We start from the raw sequence: 16,802 nt of genomic DNA, 5'->3' as shown, positions 1-16,802 counted from the left end.
TGAACCGTAAACGTTTCTCCCTGACCTGAAATTTTGATCTAAGATTCTCTTAAGTTAATAGTTCTGAAGTTTTAGGAAGAAGAAAATAATTAAAGTATTAGAGATGCATTTTATGCAAACATATATCAAAATATGTCAATTGTAAGAGAAGTAGACAGTGGTGTATCATTTTTACAAGAAAAATAATCATAGCATTAAAACATAGCAGCTGCTTCCTAGGCAGGTGGAAAATTTCAGATTTGTTCCCTAATGCCTCCTTGTATCTTGGCTTGATGCATGGGCGGATCAGAAGCTTGTATGAGTAGAGGATAATAACAAGTAGTTGCTGAATTCTCATTTTGGTTGATAGGTGTTTGCTCTTGAGTTTCCTTTCTGCCTAATTTAGAAGCATAGAAACAGGGTCAGACTGCTTGCTTGCAAGGGGCTACTATCAGCTTTGGGGCAGTTATCATCTAACTGAGGTTGGATAATGAGCAATTGTTGGTATAGAGTTGCCATAGATGTTTCTAAAAAGACTGTGTGGTACCATCCTAGCTCATGGCTTTTCCTTATATCTTGCGCTTTCTTGGGGTTTTTTGCGTGTTTTTGTTCAATAACTCATGTTCTTAAATGGCATTCTTCATTAAAGGACATGGAAAGCTGAGGGAATAGTAGGAAAAATCTCATGGTTTCCAATATAATGAAGACTCACCCTTGGTATTAGGCAAACCTTTATTCTTCACCATTCATTAGTTCTTGGTTATCTGTTACTTGGTTGTGGTTAGGAAAACTGGCTCGGTAAAAGTGACCCACCTTCTCTGTGCTCCAAGTAATAGTTGTGTTAGAGACCGTAGTATGTCTTTGCTCTATTCCTATTATGAGTGCAAAGCGCTAGTAAGGCTGTTGAAGCCTCTATCTCATGCACAAATCTGCAGCTGCATAATTGTATATTACTAGCAGTAAAAACAAAGCAACACCCAACTTGTGTTTTGGATCATGGGTTAGATTTGCTTAACTATTAGGAAAACTCAAGATTGCTTTTGCACCAGTGAAATAGATATGATCTAAAAATTTAAATGAAAGTATGGAATCTTTTTATTCACTTGAGAGTGTAATCTAATTTTATTTGAAGTAAATGCTATGTAACTGTGATTTCTAATGGGGCATCACATCTACTTTCTATTTCCTGCTACCTGATATGTTTTTAATACCTTGCTTAATATTACCATATGAAGCCATTAATCACAATTACTTCCTTTCTGTTCAGAGGTGGAGGTCCTCTGCTTCAGAGTGAGATGTCATGATAATGAGTTGCAAAGCACTGAAAGTAAGTGTGGGAACTGAGATCAAAAGGCTACTGGGTGGCTAAGTATAAAGAGGTGGGATGATTCAGCTGACTAAAGGTGCATATCCTGATTCCTGGTTAGTATTAGTGTTAGTTTTGGACCTGCCTCAGGTCAGTTCCCAATCATCCTCCACTGGAGCTTTCCTCTGTCACTTTGTTCCTCCCTAAAATGCTTATTAGCAACCAGTTCATGTGTTCATTGAAACAGTTTTTTCTGGTCCTGTGCCCATGCTTCATAGCAGGAGAGTTGTCTTAATAATTGTTCCAAGAGTGTCTTTCAGCTGAAATGTTGCATGTGTTACTGTAATACTTAATAATGTTAATGTTTTTAAATGAATGAAAAACAAGGTTTGAATATAAAAACTTCTGTGTTTTGGAGGGCTGAGAGGTGTTGCTTTTTGCTTTTTTATTAGTATAATCTACATAGTGATGTGAAACAAATCACTGTTAGTAGCTGTAGTGTGTTGTATTTGATTGTGAGTTTTTCATATGAAGGTAACTAGGATAACTGGAGAAAAATGTGTACTGTGAAAGTAGAAGAAATGTAAAAGTTTGTACACAATGCAAAATTGCATACAGACTGGTGGGTTGGTTTTTTTTTTTGCATATGCCATTCATTTTAGGGACAGGGAGGAAAAATAATCTCTGAGCCTGGTTTAGAATTAGATTAGTGCTTTGAAAATCAGTTTGTCGAAAACAGGGAGGAAAAAGGTGTGCTTGTGTTCTTATCCTTCTGGAAATCATGGAGCAAAATTTAGAAGTTCACTTAGGATTGTGAGATAAGACATCAAGGGCTTCTAAAAAAAAGAAAAGGAGAAAGGAATAAAAAAACCACTGGGAACTAGTTGGAAAAGTCAGAGTAGGTAGCAAAAGGATCCTGATAGTCCTGAAGCCCAAAGTCTGAGTAGTTCTAAATGTTTCACGTTTGCACTGTAGCAGCTAACAACTCATGAATGTCTGTATTAGTGTCAGAAATTTCTTATGATCGTGTATCAGCAGAATCGTCTCTGAAAATCTCAAGTCTCTAATGTCAAGTCATCCATATACAGAGGAGTACAGAAACCTAAAAATCACATTTTTCTGTGAAAATTTTCTGCATGTCAACCTGTTTATGGTCTATATACTTGCATATCGCAATTGCTCTGAAAGAAATATTAGCTAAGTGACTTGCTTTTTCCATGTTATGTAGCTGAAAAATAGCTAGTAGGATCTTGTTATTTGTTTAAAAGTGTAGGAACTGTTTAAGAAAACAACAAGAACGGCTAAATCCAATGTGATTAGACCACAATTTTTCGTATCAGTCGCCAATTCAAGTAAAGTAACTCTTCTCTGTCTACCTAAGTCAGTGATACATACCTTCTCTAGACTAACAGTCTTTATTCTGAAAATTATTAAATACCTGTTATGTGGTTATAGCAATTCTTAATGTTCCAAAATACAAAAATCCCCACCCCAAACACTTTTATATGTGCTTTTTTTGGTGCCATTGAAAATACACTGTGGTCCAGAAGTTTCTACTGTGTTACTACAAGAAGTGTTTATACTGTTCTTGTATTTTCAAATTAACTATTGTTACTACATGTGTTTTATATCTTAGCTCTCAATATTCTACTTGGAAATTAATTGTGGCACAATTATCCCCAATTTACCTTTTAAGAATAATGCTAATAAGTCGAATATTGCTCCACAGAATGAAGAATGAATAACACTTTGTAGGAAGTCTTTAATTTCTGTATCAGATCCTCCAGTCCAGTGTTTTAAAACTAAGGCACCAAAATTTGTAGTGTTCATGGACTTTCCCAAAAATGCATACAGGAATTGCAATTTTTTATCAAAATTATGTTTATTTACATGCATAACTTTTTTCATCTGCATGTATCTTTGTTGCTGTTTTAACACTGGAGGTGATGAGTCCTTTCTTTTAAAAATCTGGGCGAAATCAGGGAATTGTCCCTGTGGAGCTGGAATACGTAAGCCTGCATTCACGTCACATTCTAAATTTGGTCCTAAAGAAGGGTATGTCGGAAAATACCGGTTTGTGTGTGCCTATTAGTCTCTTCTCCAGGATGGAAAAAGGATAGTGTGCTAATTATTATCCTGAGCTCTGGAGGGGAAGGTGAATGAGTGGGCAAAACTGTGAGTGCTCAAAGGTGAAGGAGGCAGTGGAGTGACAGTGGAATTGACAGTTAGTCTAGTGTGTATCTAGATTCTGCTAGCTGCTTGGGTTTCTAGTATGCCAGATTTCTGTGTGATACTGGCCAGATAAATATTTAACTTGTGTTTCTTGGTGTAATGTTAAAGCAAATGATCATTGTATAGATTAGTGTTCCATGTTAACAAATAACACTCTATCCTGCTCAGTGTTTAATCAAATAGTGTTTCAAAAAATGGTTTGAAATAACTTATCATCAAACAATAGGATGATTCTTCTCCTTGGGAAAAGGAAGTCTTTGCTTTACAGTTCTGTGGCAATGAATGACTGTCAGACCGGATATATGGGCAGCTATGTTTTGTCTGTTAGAAGTGACATAGTTATTCTTGAAAAATCACTTGGAAAATAGTTGAGGCTGTATTTAAGTTTTTTCCAGCGGCTGAGTTTTGCTGGAGAATAAGCACAGCTAACTTTCAAAAAACCAAATGCTGAAGAGGAATCTGATCACACTTCAGAAAACAATTAGGATTCACATTTAATTTAAAAGAGAAAAAAAAAAGTTGCTATCCTTTATACAAAAGCTGTCTTCAGTGTCATGTGAAAAATGAACATAGGCATTCTTCAACTTGGATTCCTGAACAGACTGAAGCACAAACTTATTCTCGCAAAATCTCTGCCTTGTTCATTGAAGCTTTCCCCATATTTTTCCAAAGCTGTTTGGATATGTAAGCTGCTGGCATAACAAATCGTCAAGAATAAATCCACTGAGAAAACAGCTTTAATGTTGCGCCCAAAGAACTTTATCAAAATTCAGCACTTTATACCTATCAACCAGACTGTGAGAGGAGTAGAGCTAGCTGCGTTTCACAGTGTTTCTTGGCAGAATTTTTGGAAAATGAACAAAAAACCCTCTACTTATGCTTATTTGAATGAAATTTGTCCAAAATTACCAATCAGCAACCAGATTAGTATGTTCAGCTTTTTAGCATGCTTTATTAATGTTCTTTTAAAAAAAAGTGTTTTAGCAATGACAGGTTCTTATGTTCCAGTAAGTAAATGAAAAAAGTTGTAAGTATTTTGATGCTGATTTATTAAATTTAGTAAATGAGGCAGTGATGTTCTGTTCATATTGAGTAAATACCTTAATATACTCTTAGAGTAGCTGCATTTGTAGTCAGTGACATTGTGATGTAACAAATTGGAACAGGTAATGTAAACATATATAATCATACGCATAAATGTTCTTGCCATTAGTTATGTTTCTGTCACTTTTCCATAACATCAAACAGCTAATACTGCGTGTAATATATACATTCTATTAATCTTGGAATCTTTTCCTAAGATGCATCTAATTTCATGACTAGCATCACTTGACATCCACATGATCATGAGATTTACTTAAAATAAGTGAGAGACTGTGGCATGTGTTGGTAATGCACTTTCAGCATGTATAAACTTTTCAGTAGCTGGACACACCTGATAAGAATTCTTTACAAAGAATCGTGAACTGGAGGAGACTTTTGATTGTTAGGTGTTAGATTGCTTGAAGTGTAAAAAACCAAAGCAAGCAAACAAACAAAAACCCAAACCAAACCAAACTATCCTAACAAATTATAAGCAGTATAGATATGTATACGTAATGAATTATTTTCTCTGTTTTCATAAATGATTTTGTCAGGATTGGCTTTTTTCCTTTCTGTGAAATTCAATGTATCTGTAGGTTGACAGTGTTGTGTAAATCCCAGTTAATAATAAATATTTTTTCTAAGAGATGATACCAATTATTCTCTTAAACTAAATCTGATTTTTAAGACCTTTTTACTCCTGAGATTAAAAATAGGATTTAGTCCCTTTACAGTGCTTCTCTACATATTTCCTAGTATAAAGTTTTTGCTCTGATAATAGATGTAGGATATTACCATGCAATTTGTTTAGCTAATTTTCTTAATTTATCCCAGAATTGGAATGTATTACTCATTGATACCAAGCTACGAAGATTAATACAGATATTTACTTCTCTCAGAAGATGATATGCTTAGACTTCACTTGTTTAAATTTTGTATTCTCAAGGGACGTGTGTGTTGTGTTCTTTTGGAAAGTAACTGCTCCTTTTTAGATTCAGTACTGTGGCTGCTGTGATATTACACACTTAAAAGAACGCTTTGTTACTGAAATCTTATGCTGTCCTGTTTTCCAATAGCTCCTGGATTTGACTCTGACATTTGTATTAAAGAGCTTTTTCATTTCTTCCCTCAAGAAAGAAAGTTCAGATGGGTGGTTTAACGTTTTGGGGGCACTTTTACGTGTCCTGTTGAATATTCAGAGTTCCCGTCTGGTCTTGATGTCTGCCTCTATCTCACTGCAAATGAGCAATGGAAGTAGTTGCAGAAAACCAGCAAATGACATAGAGGGGTCAGCTTTGTACAAACAGTATTCAAAGCTGTCTTATTACGAAAGATGTTAGTGGCACTGTTGCATGGATCAAAATCATGTTACTAGAAAAAATAACTAGTTTCACTGCTGAGAAATAAGGGGTTTTGCAGTTGAAGCACAAGTCCTTGCAGTATACTTGTTTTTGTTTGACGGTTCTTAAAAAGATAGGTTTATTTTATTCAAAAATAGCTCTTTAGTCCCCTGCAAGAATATTTGCATGATCTGATGGGTTCTCAAAATTATATTTTTTTTTTTTCTTCTTCTTCTTTCGGGCTATACAGTGCCAATATCTCTACTTCCGTAGAGAGGGTTTTTTTCCACAGGAGTTATTCCAGGCTTAGCATATAATGCATCAAAGAAACCTGTGCTGCCAACTTTTGGTTTAGATTTTTATGAATAAGGCTCAGCCAGGAGCCTCTTGAATGCAGAAATGAAGGGAAGAATTTAGTCTTCTGACTAGCAACGGATATGTGTTTTCCTTTATTTCCTGAAGTAGTTGGTGAACTAGATTTGTCTCCTGGGTGAATGGCTCAGGCTTTTAAGCATACTAAGATTTGAATTTGACTACTTGTGGAAAGACTATGGTTGATCCAACTCTTGCTGAGCACATTTGCACAGTAGATGCAGGTACTTAACTTTTATGGCACAAATTCATGTCTGGGACTGGAAGTATTGCAAGAGAATGATAAAAATACTAAGTGCTTTGCAGTACGATATCCTGCTACTATAAACTGATCATGTGGTGTATGACTTGAGAAGCATTAGTTACCACCAAGAAAACAGATATCCAAGAAACATATTTCTTTTTCCAATTGTAAATAGACAAGGTGGTACAGATGATGCTTTTACAGGATTATGCATGAGATATACATTGCATATCAAAACTACCCATCTGTTTTAGGCCCATGTTAATTGCAACCAGCTGTACTCCATTTAAACATTTAGCAGTAAAAGGGTCACTTTCTCTGAATCACAGAAAGATCTGCTCAGTACCTCTGAACACACTTAACACAACTTCTCAGGTACTTAAGGAAAAATACAAGCATTATTTACAAGTGCACCTAAAATTTCTTTTATTGTTGCAGGTTATTTTAGTGTCTGCTAACAAGCTGACTCGATATATTGAGCCATGCCAACTAACAGAAGATTTTGGAGGAACTCTGACCTATGATCACATGGATTGGTTGAATAAGAGACTGGTTAGTGGTTTTGTTTTGTTGTTCTGCTTTTTTTTTTTTCCCCCAAGTGTCTCATTCTTGAGCCATGAATTTTAATTTGTGTAGGAGCTGCTAAGTGTGTAGAAATTGTCGTATGTGTAGTAGTGCAGTTCAAATGCATGAATAGTCTTATGATGATAACTATCTTTATCATGCCTTCAGCAAATCCAGTGTTAATGTAACCAATTTGTTGAACCAACAAGTTCCTTAATGAAGCTCTCTTGTAGACCCTCACTCTAGAAGAGCCTGAGTGTATGGTATAGTTGCTGCAAAAGGAAATTGTTTGGCTGCTGCTAAGAGAAACCCAAAACAAGGAGGAAATACTCAGACTCTGCAGACCTTCCAAGGTTATCTCGTAGGCCTTGATTCCTGTGGACTGAGAGCCGGATTTTAAGCTGTCCTACACTAAAACCTGTGTCAGTGCAGTTTTCCCAGTAGTTACAGAGATCAGTAAACATCTAGGAGCAAGTACAACCCTAAATCATTAATAGACACAAATTGTTTAAGCAACTGTTGGTGCGCATAGCACTCCAGAATGTTTTAATCTGTTCTTCATCGATACTTGTTTTTCAGTTACTTAAACTGGATTTTCAAAACAATATTTAATCTTCAGTGAAACAGCGTATTCCTTTCCTGTGCAGTCTGTTCTTAAAATGTGCATCTCCATCTAGGATCTCCGGGTGGGATCCTGGACAAGGAATACTCCACAGTGTGTCCCAACTACAACTGCTCGAAGCCTTCAAACACACCCTGCAGCCAATCTCACAGCAGTACTTCCCCCTCAAGAAATTTGAGGGGTTATGCCATGTGTACCATGTTTCTTTTTTGCCAAATCTCAGTAAATTGTGTGTTCAGACCCAAGGGCAGAGAGAGTGTCTACTGTGCAGCTTTTTCTGTTGGTCTTTGCATGGTCTTTATGTGTGCATGGGTTAGGGCAAGGCAGCTTGTTTCTTCTCCACCTGAAACTGAGAGTGCCTGGACACAGGGGAGGGAAGAGAAATCTAGTATTTCCATTGTCCTTTGTTTTTGTCTGGAATATACAAATCTGGCTTCTACTCACTTATTCCTGCATTCATAAAATTCACAAGGACAGTACTTCTACTCTAGCTGGGACTTTTGCTTCATATTTGGTTGAGACTACAAGTGAAAATTTCTTTCTCCTATCTCTCCTCTCTTGCCTCGTTTCACTTGTATATTAATGAATTGCATCCTCCATTGCCACACCTGAATTCTGAAACTAGACAAGAGGGCAGAGAAGTTGTTTAAGGTACTAGCTGAAAAATAGTTTACAACTGCTTATAGATTTTACTGCTATGGATTTTTTTTTTTCCTTTTGTAACAACTGAATTTAACTTGTATTTTATAAACCACTCTTATAAATTGGCTTTTAAGAGCTGCCCACCTCATCTTTTTTGGTTTTCCCTGAAATTTAAGTAGTCCTAGATAGCTTAAGGAAGGTTCATCTGCAGGCTATTAATTAATAATTTATTAACAGCAAAAAGACCTGAAAGTTATTATGTATGTCACTTATGGCACCTGATCATGCTCAGTTCTGTTAAAAAACAAACCAAAAAAAAAAAAAACCCCCAAAACCAACCCTCAGGAGTCACGTACAGAGGAATCATCTGAACAGGACCTGTTGTCTGATTATACAGGCCTTGTTATCTTAGATCAGAAGCCCCTATATTCAAAGAAACTGTTGAGAGTATTTCTATATCTTAGAAACAGAAATGTATCTTTCCTTTATCTTAGTTATTCATTACAATATAGTCCATATTAGTAGTGATTAAAAGCTAGAATCTTCAAAAAGTTGATTATTTTAATCTGTTCAAGTGAGCTGTCAGATGCTTGTGTAACTTGTCTTGATTCTCTAGCATTATTCTTAAGATTTACTTAAAGGCTTACATGAAGATATAGATTAAGTATATCCTTAGGAACTTACAGGTTTTGCAGAAATCTTAAAATTTTTCAGTATTTCAGAATTAAGTCCATCTTCGTTATATTCAGTGTAACATTCATGGTTTCCCTAAGGGATCTTAGTGCTTTTAAGTGTTCTCTGAACAAAACTTTGTATTTTCTACTCTTTCTACCCTACCATCTGAATGTTGGGAAATAATTACATAGTGTAAAGATTTAGGTATACTAACAGAACTAGCAGATAAATTTGCACTGAGGCCTTCAATACTGCCACTTACATAATTTTCATTTCTTAAATTAATACCTGCCTCTTATTTAGGTATTTGAAAAGTTCATGAAAGAATCAACATCCTTACTGGATGAGCTTGCTCTAATTAACAATGGAAGTGATAAAGGAAATCAACAAGAAAAAGAGAGGTGTGTGATTTGCTTTTTGAAATCAATGCTTTTAGATTATAAAATTTCATTGGAAATCCAAACAATATTGAAAATGTGATATACCTTGAATATTTTGAAATGTGTAAAGAAACCCTGAAAGCTTATAGCATAGACTACAAAATTCATCTTTGTGTGTGTAGATGGATGCTCATTTGGCTATTGGCTACATGCGGCTATGCTTCTGTTTTGATACAATGAATTGAAAAAGTGAGGACTTTACTGAGTGAGGAAAGAAACATACAGTCTCTTAACAGCATCAGGTAGCTCTGGTCTTAGTTGAAGTTTTTAGTACTACTGTAATACAAATTATTAATACTATGTTTGTAACTAATTATTATGAAGTTTATTATTATTAATAATATGTTTCTTACTTTATTCAAGATCAATAGATTTGAACTTTCTTCCATCAGTTGATCCTGAGACGGTATTGCAGACAGGTATAGTAAGTTGAAAAATTACAATGTTGGTCAATAAAGTAACATTATTCATTTTTAAGCCCCAAGTAAAAGCACAGAGGGCACAATAATTCTTAGCCATCATCACAATGTAACAAGCTTATCAATTAATGTCATCTTTGGGTTAAAAAAAGTGATATTAACAAATAAGTGGAAGAACTCCAAATGTGTCTTTTTAAATACAGTTTTTAATAATCCTGGTAACATCTTTACAGTATTACCATAATTAATATGTTTAATTTTGAGAATACATTGTTTCTAGATGATGTCAGTATGTTGGCCTTATAGAATGAATTCATCTCAGTAGCCACCAAATGGTTACAATACAGATTGCATTTACCTACACAATTCTGATAATTTGCATCAGCCTAGTTCTGAGCTGACCATCTGTAAAAGGGAAGCATACAGTCTTCTTACTCTTCGCTACTTAGGCTCTCCCTTCAACATTAAACAATTTGGAGTTCTTTGAAATGTTTTGGTTTTAGAGTGAATTTGCTATTGATAATAAAGTATAATAGACTGATTTGGACTAGAAATTTGCTTGAAGATTTATGCCTTTGTAGAATAGGAAGTAATGTGTAGTGTTAAGGTGGCGATCAGAGTCTGAGTGTTCAGAATCCTGATCTTAGAGCCTCTTACAAACTAATGTGTGGGTCACATGTAATATTTGCCACAGAGAGCTACTGACTTTACTTGCCCTCTGTAAAATTCTAGCTTATTTAGAAGTGGGATAATACTGTTTGAGTTAAAAGGTGAAACGACAGTTTCTTGCTGTGGTCTTTAAGGTTTTTAAAATATGAAGTGTCTGTAGACACACTTGCTAGATTTTAGTCTAATTGTGTATCTTTAATAGTAAGATTTTTGGACAAAACTACACTCAATTTTATGTAAGCAGATGGCTCCCAAGAACATTACTTTATATGCATACTGTTTTCTTAATTATGGCATAATGAATTTTTGAGTTATGAAGTTTAATAACTTTTGTTAAATCATGGGAGTTCCTAAGAGGCAGCCTTTCTTTTTGTTAGATTCACTGCATCAAAAGCTTAAGAATAAAAAATTAAACTCTCTCCCTTTAAACTTTCCCATCTCTTAAGGGTAAATACAAACAATCTGAGGCTTTAGATAAAAGGCTTCTGTCTTCTCCATAGTTACAAGTACTGTTGCTTTCACAAGCTCCAAATCCACATATATCGTTCTTAGAATTTTGTAAGAATCTAGTTTTAAAAATGTTTTTATCTTGAAAATGTTAATCCTTTACTGCTGAAACAATACAATAAAAATTCAGAATTATCCCAGTAGAACTATGACTTGTAAAAGCCTTTCAATCTTTTTGCTCTGCATCTGTCTATTTCTATCTATGTAGTATTATAAAAGATGAAATCAAAGATGCTTCTTTCTATAGTATGACAGAATGTATTTGCAGTCTTCAGACATGTTCATTTCACGATAATATGTGCTGAATAATTTAAAGTTGCTTGCTGCAATCTCCAAAGCCCTTGGCATTTTAATTGTCTAGATAATACCAGTTGAATTTAGAGTCTATATTTCTGCATTTTCCTTGAGATATTACAGTTACTATTTTAGTGGCAGGTTTTTTTTTTTCCTTTAGTGAACTGGCACGTTACTATTTTAAGACCTGCAGAACTAATGATGTGGAACTGGCAGATTTTCACTTTTACACCAACATTTCTTTAGTGACCAAACACTGTATTATTTGTTAACTTGTTCATTGAGCTTTTGGGGAACAAACTGATGATCTGGATAGTATACTGGTAGTATGGTGTTTACACCCTGAAAACTTTACCACAATTTAGCGATAGCATTCTTCAAACAGTTTAAACAGGATTACATAGTCAAAACATACTATTTTTGCATGTATGAAAGTTTTTACACTTTAAAGTCTATACCCTGATACAGTGCTTAAGAGCACAAAGAAAAAGGTGAGAAAAGTGAGAAAAAATATTGATCAAAATACTTAATATTCAGCTTCACACTTTCATAGAAAGTTTTCTACTTGCTATAAAAATTTTCAAAGAAAACACAAAAATTATATGCTCCATTTGTTAGTGCTTCTAGATCATTCATTTAATCTAAGAATACGAGTTGAGAGAAATGCATGCTACACAGTATTTTGAAGTAAACCAGAATACTTATAGATGTTTCAGACACAGGATTGTGCTTTGTAATTGTTTCTTTACATTAATCAATACTATTGTCAATATGGATGTTAGTCACAGTATCTCTTTTGTATATTTAAAATATACCGCATGATTTTTACCCTATTTTATGACTGATACAACCCCACATACTGTGGCCAGTGCTCTGCATGAAGTGGTATCATTAAATGTGCCCAAAGCGTGAAAGATCACTAGCTGCAAAGATGTACTACCGAATGGTCTAAAAGTAGGCATGCTTACTAATAATTTTTGTGCTTGTTTTTTGAATCTGAATTAACCACATTATATGTTTTCTTAAAGGTCATGAGTTACTATCTGAGTTACAACAGCGTCGATTCAATGGTTCAGATGGAGGGGTGTCCTGGTCTCCAATGGATGATGAACTACTTGCTCAGCCACAGGTCATGAAGCTACTAGACTCACTCAGAGAGCAATATACCCGCTACCAGGAAGTTTGCAGACAACGTAGCAAGCGCACACAACTAGAGGAGATTCAGCAGAAGGTAATGCAGGTAAGTTTGGAGTTCTTAAATACTGTGAAACGGAGGTTTGAGCTCGAGTCCCAGACTGTTCCCTGGTGAGAAACATCAGAGACGAGCTTCATGCCTCCTTTCACTCCTCAAACTGCAGTGTGCTAGTTTCACTTGATGCTTTACAGTGTGGCTACTGCAGTGACTTTCCAAAGGCTATTCTGATATGTGGAGGTGATTAGAAATGTGCTGTCTTGCCATCGCGCTGAAGAACCTTCATGTTGTCCCTTTGTCACATACTGTGGCAGTGTATCGCTAGATCGTCAGAGGGGCAAATGCCTGACCTGTTAGTGAAGAGAGGAACATTCACAAATCAGACACATATGACTGCAATTTTGCTTGAGAGTTGGAAACCTTTCCCTGCCCATATTGTTTTAAGTTCCTTTTACTGAAGATAAGCCATTATTTATTCCTTTATTTGTCTAATACTTGGTGTTTTGACTAAGTTAAAGCAATTAAACTCTCTGTATTTCAAGGATATCCTGACAAGAATGAATACAAACCTTCGTAATCAATCGTGTGTTACAGGTCATAATGAATTGTTTTGGTCCTTTGGAAACAGGCATGTAATTAGCACTTTCAACAGTTTCTCAGCAAAGTCTCAGTAGAGAAAATCAAAGAAATTTGAATTACTTTATTCCTCTTGTGTTTATTACTTAAAATTAGATTTACATGTTTTTAAGCTTCGGTATAGTTTGAATATGCAGAAAATGGAATGGGTATTGCTTTTAACCTTTCAACATTGACATTTCTAATGCATGAGGAGTGCAAATCAAGTACTTGGACTTCAATGTTCCAGGTATGGGTAAAGATAAAAACTAATCAATCTTCTTATTTCTATCATGTAAATATAAATTTACTGAGGAAATAAGTTTCACTTGTGTAGTAATTCAGATTATTATAAGAAAAATTAAAAAAGCAAATGTTATCTTTTTATATGTTGAGCTGGAAATAATAAAAATATGTAAGAGATGAAAATAGTACTATATAGAACATATTAGCACAGCTGTGGGTATAATCAGGTGAGATATTCTTTTTTCCCCCGTGTTAAAGTTCTAGTGGTTGAACAAGATCTGCTGTTTGAAATGAAATTTATAATGTACTTTGGCAAACTGACATTGCTAATGCATTTAAATAGACTTGTTTACTGCAACATTGGCCTCATTTTGCAATATTTGTATTAGAGCAAACGAATAACTATTTCTATCTACACTATGGATGCTACATAGTAAGTGAACTGAGTCCCAGTACACATGAAAAATGTGTTTCACTGTTTTACTAGGCTAATCAGTTTTATAAAGTGCATTTAGAAGCTCTCTAAGTGGCATACAAATGTTTGGGAAAAACTTACTAAATCTACAAATTGACTTAGTTTCCTTTTGGTTTATGGGATAAAATTAGGCTAACTGAGAAAAGTAAGGGGATAATGATGGACTGGAGGAAACCAATAAAGGCAATTTATCTTGCCATAATGAACAGAAGTTGCAGTACAACATGCTTGCAGTATTTTCAGTTGGAGTGAGTATGTACATAGAAAGTTGGGTTTTTTCCCTTGTATTGCTGATTTTTTTTTTAGTGTTTTGATTTCCTGTTAGTATTCATTACAATTACTTTCCTATTTCATTCTTTGTATAGCTGCTTCTGTTACTAATGACTCCTGCTTGCTTTTGTTCCTGTTCCGTTTTCACTATTTACTGCTTCTGCTTACTGTGACCTGCTTAGTTCTTACTCCTGTCTCAAAGCCCTCTTAGCCATAACCACCTCTCTTCCCTTGTACCTTCAATACCCTACCCTCTCTTTTTAAATACAACTCTTACTTCTATTCTGTAGTTTTGTTTCCCTTTCTTTTGTCTTTCATCCTGCAGTGTAAAAATGGCAATGATTTCCAGACATTTTCTGATAAGCAGTTCTGCTAAACAGACTACTGGCGAGCAACTGTGTATGTTATAAATTCTAGTTTTGTCCCTCCTTAGGCAGAGGTGTTACTGGTTTTCTAATATTAATTCACAAAAATTAATGTTAAGCCTTGCAGCAGTCTAGTCATTAATCATTTAAAAATACATTTTATGAAAATAACATCACTTCTTTTTGCAAGTCCGTTAGTGACTCTTCTCTCCTCAGTTCAAGTATCTGTCACACAAGAATGGCCATGTGCTAAGCTAAGCAGTTTCAGAGGCAATGCAGTAGTTGCTGGAAACTTTTAATGGTTGGTGGCCTTGGTCAGAGAGGGCACTGCTAAGTCGTAGTCTTGCACACTGTTTCAGAGTTGCACGAGAACTGTCACTTCCATATATGAGTTTTCCGGATCACACTGAGGTTGCAGGGGGACATGTGGGTGCCTTCACTTCTAGGTCTATTCCATACTTAACTGGCAACAGCTGTGCAGAGATGCTGAGCACAACAGGAAGTTTCTCTTTAAACAGAAAGAACCTAGAACTGTAGAGTCTTAATTTACCCTAGAAATGATAAAAGTAAGGAAGACTCGGGATGCTTTTGGAGCAAAGATTATATGCTCTGAAACGGTGCTTCTTGGGGAAGGGGACAAAAAAGGTGGGGGTGGGAAGACACGGACATGATGACTAAACAGTAGGGTGAATTGAGTAACTTTCTGTAACGGTGATGGTCATTCTTGATTACTGTTGCAATGTAGCCTAGCAGCACTAGGCAAATGGTCCAATTAGTCCCTTTTTAATTTGTCTTCCTGGTTGTGGTGATACATTGTGTATTGTATTATATTTCCTGAAAGACTGTGTGAAGCTGTTCTGTTGTCTTTGTTTAAACAAAAGTTACATTAAAAAGAGGAAGCTGGCTTTCTATGGTTTTTCATTGAGGTTCAGAATGTGGGGGTATTTCTGCATGTCCTTACTTCAGAACTTCAGTAATAAGTGACTTTTGCACTAGGTTTCATCACAGCTGTGTTTGGTTTCTAGATATTTAAAAACTTATCATAAAATTTTGCCATAGATATCATCTGATAATTCAAATCTGTGAAAGGAAACCAAAATTTGAGATACTCTGCTTTGCTTTGAATGATATTAACATCAAATGAAATAGTTTCAAAATAATAATAATAAAAGAAATCCAATACTGTAGTCCAAAATTTTATTGCCATGACCCTGCAAAGATTTCTGCAAAGGCAGATCCCATGAGATGTGGCCATTAAGATTCTGTAAGAGGCTTCTGTTATTTGAATATAGGAAGTTGAAAGGCATAAGTATATAAAGTACTACTTTTTGTGTAAACTTAATTTTGGAATAAGTACATAACCTGTACTTGAGTGTTAATATATTCAACAAAATAAGAAGAAAACTCTCAAGTGTGAGGTTGGATACAGCTGTGCATCATAATTCACTTGGGCAGAAAAAATTCTTGTTTGAACATGAGAGGTCCCTTATGAAGAAAATTGTGGTTTAAGGTCTTTTATTGACAGGTATGAAATGACAAGTATGTATGTGACAAATCTTTTGCTAGTTGCCACCTGCTTTCATGGAGGTGACAGGCTGAGGTTAATGAATAGTGTCTTCTACATAAAGCTTTTGAAGATGTGAATGGATTCAACAAGAAGACCTCTACAGATCCTAAAAAGATTTTTTTTTCATGAATTTATACTTACTTTGCAATATTTCTGCTTATGTTACAAAATTCTTTTTATACCAGTTTTCGTGTAACTGATTTGCTACTTTGTTTTTGTCATCTTTATCTTATTGACAGGTAGTCAATTGGCTTGAAGGACCTGGATCAGAACAGCTAAGAACCCAGTGGGGAATAGGTGATTCAATTAGAGCTTCACAAGCTTTGCAACAGAAACATGAAGAGATTGAGAGTCAGCACAGTGTGAGATTTCCCATACCCTTTTCAAGTAGCAAAATAATTCTAAGTACATGCAGTTATGAGTAATGTATTTTGGTTATGAGTATCTAGGAATTTTGCATAGTGCATGATTTTATGGGTTACAGAGGAAAGTACCTGAGCAGTTTAAGAACTTAATATAGTTGTTATATGTACATGTTATTTTGTTTTCTAGTGTACAAAAATACTGATTTCTATCTCTTGATTTTTCTTGTTTTTATTATGTTACAGCAGTTCTTAAATTTTCATGTTGAGTAGGAGTAAGTTTCCATTTTCCTCCCTGCCAAAATGACTGAGAAGTCCTGTA

The 16,802-nt window shown here is 35.2% G+C and overlaps 1 protein-coding gene across 1 annotated transcript in view; it reads left to right on the top strand.

The window, feature by feature from the left end:
* SESTD1 (SEC14 and spectrin domains 1) overlaps positions 1-16,802 on the top strand; it is a 46,495-nt gene that overhangs the window by 14,192 nt on the left and 15,501 nt on the right. Inside the window, exons 5-9 of the mRNA XM_009706310.1 lie at positions 6,995-7,108; positions 9,363-9,460; positions 9,863-9,918; positions 12,417-12,628; positions 16,358-16,480. Of these exons, the coding sequence (XP_009704612.1) occupies positions 6,995-7,108; positions 9,363-9,460; positions 9,863-9,918; positions 12,417-12,628; positions 16,358-16,480 (603 nt within the window). The remainder of the gene's footprint in view (positions 1-6,994; positions 7,109-9,362; positions 9,461-9,862; positions 9,919-12,416; positions 12,629-16,357; positions 16,481-16,802) is intronic.

Source organism: Cariama cristata, unplaced genomic scaffold, assembly GCF_000690535.1.
Source record: "Cariama cristata isolate BGI_N322 unplaced genomic scaffold, ASM69053v1 scaffold35978, whole genome shotgun sequence".
NCBI classification, from domain to species: domain Eukaryota; kingdom Metazoa; phylum Chordata; class Aves; order Cariamiformes; family Cariamidae; genus Cariama; species Cariama cristata.
The sequence above is the reverse complement of the archived record's forward strand: the minus strand, read 5'-3'. Positions and strand labels throughout refer to the sequence as shown.